Raw genomic sequence first — 5,356 nt, forward strand, 5'->3', positions numbered from 1 at the left:
ATGCATACGAAACATACTCAAAATTATACAATAAAATATTATAAACTTAAATCATAATCAATATTACACAATAAAAACGTTACAAACTTAAACATACATTGGAAAATTAAAATTAAACACGCCAAAATCAAACGGAAAGCAATAACATAGAAATGAACCTTATGAGATACAAAGACAACAATTCAATAAAGTGGAAAATTATTCCATGTTCCGCCAAGATAGTCAAAATATGGACTATAATCTTGTGAGTTATTTTCAGATCTTTCACCTTGATCTTGAGATCGTTGCCCTTCATCTTGAGCACTTTGTCCTTGATATTGAGATGCTCGATATTGTGATCCCTGATATTGAGATCCTTCTCCTTGTTCTCCAACTTCGGATGTTCGTGCTCTTTCTTTGCAAATTCTTCTTTTTTCGCTTTGAATGTACTGGCGAAACTCTGGATCGGATATAGAATCCAAATCTGTGAATAAAATTTTATCTTCAGTCTTTCTCTTATGACGTTCATTTCTATATGTGTTACTCTTTTCAATAACTTGAACGAGTTTTTTACTTTGTTCCATTAGTTTGTTAAATTGATCATTACCTAATTGTTTTGCCTTTGCTTTTTTCACACCAATAGGTCTTTCAGTTGAATTAGTAATGATTTCCTCATTATTTATATTAAGATCAAATGAACTCATACCGGTGGATGCTGACGTCGGAGAATCAAAATTGTGAGATGATGATTTTGACGAAGTAAAATAGGACTATCTTGTTGGAATCTACTTGGTCCATTGATGTTGTCATCACTTGTAAATTTCTGAATGTGTTTGAGGATGGGCCACACATGATCAAATTTGAAGCCTCTGCTATATTTTTTTTCTTGGGCTAATAACATCTTCGCTTGATTTAACTATTAAAACATAAATAAAATAATAGTGTCAATAAAATTTTAAAACAATTTAGTAACAATAAGTAAATTATAACAAACACTTACAATATCTTCTTGTGAAGCACCACTTGGATTTTTATTTTGGATTTGGTTGATGCATCCCCTTAATTTTGCAACTGCACCAATAATGGTAGTCATTCGAGTTTGCAAAGATCTTCTTGGTCGAGGTTGATTACTAAATTTCTCATTCTTGTGGTACTCTGATTCAACTCTTGCCCAAAAACTGTTACGTGATTGGTTTCTTCCTATGATTGGATCTTGAGAAATGTCAGTATATACATGGCACAAGTGCATATCTTCTTCAAGTGAGTATGAATCAGTGCGACTGGAAGACATTTGGAAGAAAATGTAGTTGTTTTGAAAATATGTTGAAGAGATGTGATCAGTTTGAATGAGTAGTGTGGAAGAGGTAATCCGTTTGAATGAGTAGTGTGGGATTATATAGGGATGAAAAAGCTACATAAGATTTGATTTCTTATCTTCTGATTTTGGATTCAGAAGATAAGATGTGATTTGACAACACAATGCAGCGGTTGAGATTGTGGTCAAATTATTTCAGCGGCCAAGATTAATCCGTGAGATTTCTTATCTTCTAATTTTGGACTCAGAAGATAAGATGTGATTTGACAACACAATACAACGGTTGAGATTGTGGTCAAATTATTTCAGCGGCCAAGATTAATCCGTGAGATTTCTTATCTTCTGATTTTGGATTCAGAAGATAAGATGTGATTTGACAACACAATGCAACGGTTGAGATTGTGGTCAAATTATTTCAGCGGCCAAGATTAATCTGTGAGATTTCTTATCTTCTGATTTTGGACTCAGAAGATAAGATGTGATTTGACAATACAATGCAGTGGTTGAGATTGTGGTCAAATTATTTCAGCGGCCAAGATTAATCCGTGAGATTTCTTATCTTCTGATTTTGGACTCAGAAGATAAGATGTGATTTGACAACACAATGCAGCGGTTGAGATTGTGGTCAAATTATTTCAGCGGCCAAGATTAATCCGTGAGATTTCTTATCTTCTGATTTTGGACTCAGAAGATAAGATGTGATTTGACAACACAATGCAGTGGTTGAGATTGTGGTCAAATTATTTCAGCGGCCAAGATTAATCCGTGAGATTTCTTATCTTCTGATTTTGGACTCAGAAGATAAGAAGTGATTTGACAACACAATGCAGTGGTTGAGATTGTGGTCAAATTATTTCAGCGGCCAAGATTAATCCGTGAGATTTCTTATCTTCTGATTTTGGACTCAGAAGATAAGATGTGATTTGACAACACAATGCAACGGTTGAGATTGTGGTCAAATTATTTCAGCGGCCAAGATTAATCCGTGAGATTTCTTATCTTCTGATTTTGGATTCAGAAGATAAGGAGATTTACACTATAAAACATGAATATCACACATGATATAGGGTACACCGAAAAATATATATACAGTTTAACTTTGATAAAATATGAATTCTTATCCTGGTAGTTCATCTTATTTATCATCATCTTCTTCAGATGATGACTATTATGATGATATAGAAATGCAAGTAGTAGGTCAAATTACTGCTAACAATAATTTTTGCGTTGCTCAACACCAAAAAACCAAAGGCTCACGTCGAGGCTCGATTCCTGGTCATATAGTTATCAACCGTGACCGGGAAAGTGCTAATCGCAATCTCTTCAACGACTATTTTGCAGAGAATCCTCGATTTACCGATTTAATGTTTCGCCAAAGATTTCGAATGGTTCGTCCTTTATTCCTTCATATTTTGGATGCTATACAAAGACATGACAATTACTTCATCCAGCGAAGGGATGGAATGGGTAAACTCGGGTTATCAGGTTTGCAAAAAGTAACAGTTGTATTTCGAATGTTGGTGTATGGTGTACCAGCAGATGCTACCGATGAATACATCAAAATAGGAGAATCTACAACTGTAGAAAGCTTGAAGCGATTTTGTCGTGCTGTTGTCGAGGTGTTTGGAGCCCGCTATCTCCGATCACCTAACGCTAATGATGTTGCAAGATTACTCCACATTGGTGAACGTCGAGGTTTTCCAGGAATGTTGGGAAGTTTAGATTGTATGCATTGGAAATGGAAAAATTGCCCAACTGGTTGGGGAGGACAATATGCCGGTCGTAGTGGGTCCCCAACTATTATTCTTGAAGCTGTAGCTGACTATGATCTCTGGATATGGCATGCATATTTTGGTTTACCGGGATCTAATAATGACATTAATGTGCTGGAGGCATCCCATCTTTTTGCTAATCTTGCTGAAGGTATTGCTCCACCTGCTAATTATGTTATTAAAGGAAAAGAGTATAATATGGGTTATTATTTAGCTGATGGTATATATCCAAAATGGTCTACTCTTGTTCAAAGTATTCATGATCCACGTCATCCAAAAAAGAAATTATTTGCAATGAAACAAGAAGCATGTAGAAAAGATGTGGAACATGCATTTGGAGTACTGCAGTCTAGATTTGCAATTATTGCTGGACCGGCACGTCTTTGGAATAAAAAAGTATTACATGATATAATGACTTCTTGTATTATTATGCATAATATGATAATTGAAGATGAACGTGATATTAATGCATCAATTGAAGAGCGAGTCGAAGTGCCAAGTCCAGAAGTTCAGATGGTAGAAGATGATAATGCTCGGTTTCAAGAATTTCTTACTAGACATAGAAAAATCAAGGATAAGGAAGCTCACATTGAGCTTCGAAATGCATTAATTGAGCACTTGTGGGACGAATATGGTAACTCACAAAATTAAAATATATATTTTCAAGTGTGTCTTTTAGGTTTAATTTAATCTAATGTATTGTAATATTTTATTTTTCTATGAATGTAATATTTTTTCTCTAGTGATGCAATCTTTATGTTACTACATGCAATATGATTTTTTAATTTATCGAGTTTTAATTATTTATATAGTATTATTGTCATGTAATTAATGAGTAGTTTTATTTAAAATATTAATTAGATATAATAATTGTGATGATTTTGATAAATTAATATAATAATAAAAATAATATTCAATTTATTTAAAAAAATAATATAATAATAAAGAATTTTTTTTTTTTTTTTGTAGTTTTTAGTGTTGTGATTGGAGTGAAAATAGTTTTTGACACCAAATTTGATGTTGGTGTGACACCAAATAAGGTGTCAAGGTTGGAGATGCTCTTAGTTTTGTGGGGTCTTGGGGAATATATTATCAGGTATATGGTCATAGATTCTTAGTCAATGTTTGGTGATTATGGTAATTTTTTTTGTCATTATTTAGTTTGGTCATAAAGTCTTAGTCAGAGTGGCACATGGTTTTAGATAGTGAAAGTATTTTGGAATATGGAGTGATATTTTATTCTGTCAGTGGGAGTGTGTTTGAGAGTATAGTCTAGGACCACCAACTTTGTCTTATTTTTTTTAAGAAACTAACTATTAAATATCGTTTTGTATTGTGTAGAGCCAACAACTAAAATTAGACATATTTTTGGACAACTCAAATGACCAAAATTTGACAAGAAATGAAGTTGATTATTCTGGTCTATATGCTAAAACAGGGGCTGGCTTGTATGATGATTGGCCTAATTTTGATCGAGCTGGGTTGGATGTTGAAAAAGGGTTACAAATAAATGAACTTGGGCATGATGTTGATGATGGAAATGTGACACAAGTGGCTGAGTTTGGGCCTATTTTGGGTGACTCAAATGGAATAGAAACAACTGAAACTGGGGTGTCTTTTTTGGACAACTCAAATGACCAAAATTTAATAACATATGATATTGATGGGTCTAGTGTGTATGTTGAAACATGGGCTGACTTGGATGATCAAGCTTTGACAGGAAATGAAGTTGATGGGTCTAGTTTTGATGCTGAAATTAGGGCTGGTTTTGATGATAATTTTGGGATTGGTTTGTATGTTGCTTCTAGTGAGGACAACAATGAAAATGGTGATTTTGAGCCTAATCCTGAGTACGCATAGGATGCGGACGACTTGGATATTGGCAAAACTGTTGAGAAACACTTGAAATGATTAGGAAAATTGGCTTTAGATATCAACATACACAATGATGGTGTCATTAAATCTGAAGGTGTCTGTAGGAAAGATGATAGTTCTAAAAAGGATGGGAGTGATTCAGAAAATATTTATGAGATTACAAAGCTTCATAAATAAAAGAAGAAGTATAGTAGAACTAAGCTTCCACAACTACCTGAGTTTAGGCCCATGATTGACATGGAAAAACGAATATTCAAGTTGAGATTATCATTTGCTTCAGGGGCAAGTTTTAAGCATGCAGTGAGGGAATATGCCATACAAAATTGTAAGGACATTTTTTTAAGAAGAATGACCCTCATAGGATTAGAGCACAATGTAAGGGTGTGAATTGTCCTTGGATATGCTTTGCTTCTAA

General features: G+C 34.0%; 2 protein-coding genes across 2 annotated transcripts; one reads left to right on the top strand and one right to left on the bottom strand.

The window, feature by feature from the left end:
• Positions 1-603: 603 nt before the first annotated feature.
• LOC133804992 (glutathione S-transferase T3-like) lies at positions 604-1,495 on the bottom strand. Its single transcript, XM_062243092.1, has 2 exons — positions 980-1,495; positions 604-895 (listed from the first exon to the last, which is right to left on the bottom strand). The coding sequence occupies exons 1-2, from the start codon at positions 1,268-1,270 to the stop codon at positions 680-682; spliced, it is 507 nt and encodes a 168-aa protein (XP_062099076.1). The 5' UTR covers positions 1,271-1,495; the 3' UTR covers positions 604-679.
• An 871-nt stretch (positions 1,496-2,366) lies between these two features.
• On the top strand, positions 2,367-3,797 carry LOC133804991 (uncharacterized). Its single transcript, XM_062243091.1, has 2 exons — positions 2,367-2,996; positions 3,210-3,797. Exons 1-2 carry the CDS (start codon positions 2,404-2,406, stop codon positions 3,715-3,717), a joined length of 1,101 nt encoding a protein of 366 aa, XP_062099075.1. The 5' UTR covers positions 2,367-2,403; the 3' UTR covers positions 3,718-3,797.
• The last annotated feature ends 1,559 nt before the right edge of the window (positions 3,798-5,356 follow it).

Source organism: Humulus lupulus, chromosome X (assembly GCF_963169125.1).
Source record: "Humulus lupulus chromosome X, drHumLupu1.1, whole genome shotgun sequence".
NCBI classification, from domain to species: Eukaryota; Viridiplantae; Streptophyta; class Magnoliopsida; order Rosales; family Cannabaceae; genus Humulus; species Humulus lupulus.

What these genes read in the sequence shown, in the direction of transcription:
- LOC133804992 (XM_062243092.1), bottom strand. Translation starts at nt 1,270, where the DNA reads ATGTCTTCCAGTCGCACTGATTCATACTCACTTGAAGAAGATATGCAC. An exon ending in GTGCTTCACAAGAAGATATT is followed by an intron (nt 896 to 979) that starts GTAAGTGTTTGT and finishes ATGTTTTAATAG; the next exon opens with TTAAATCAAGCGAAGATGTT.
- LOC133804991 (XM_062243091.1), top strand. Translation starts at nt 2,404, where the DNA reads ATGAATTCTTATCCTGGTAGTTCATCTTATTTATCATCATCTTCTTCA. An exon ending in GGTGAACGTCGAGGTTTTCC is followed by an intron (nt 2,997 to 3,209) that starts AGGAATGTTGGG and finishes TTTTGCTAATCT; the next exon opens with TGCTGAAGGTATTGCTCCAC.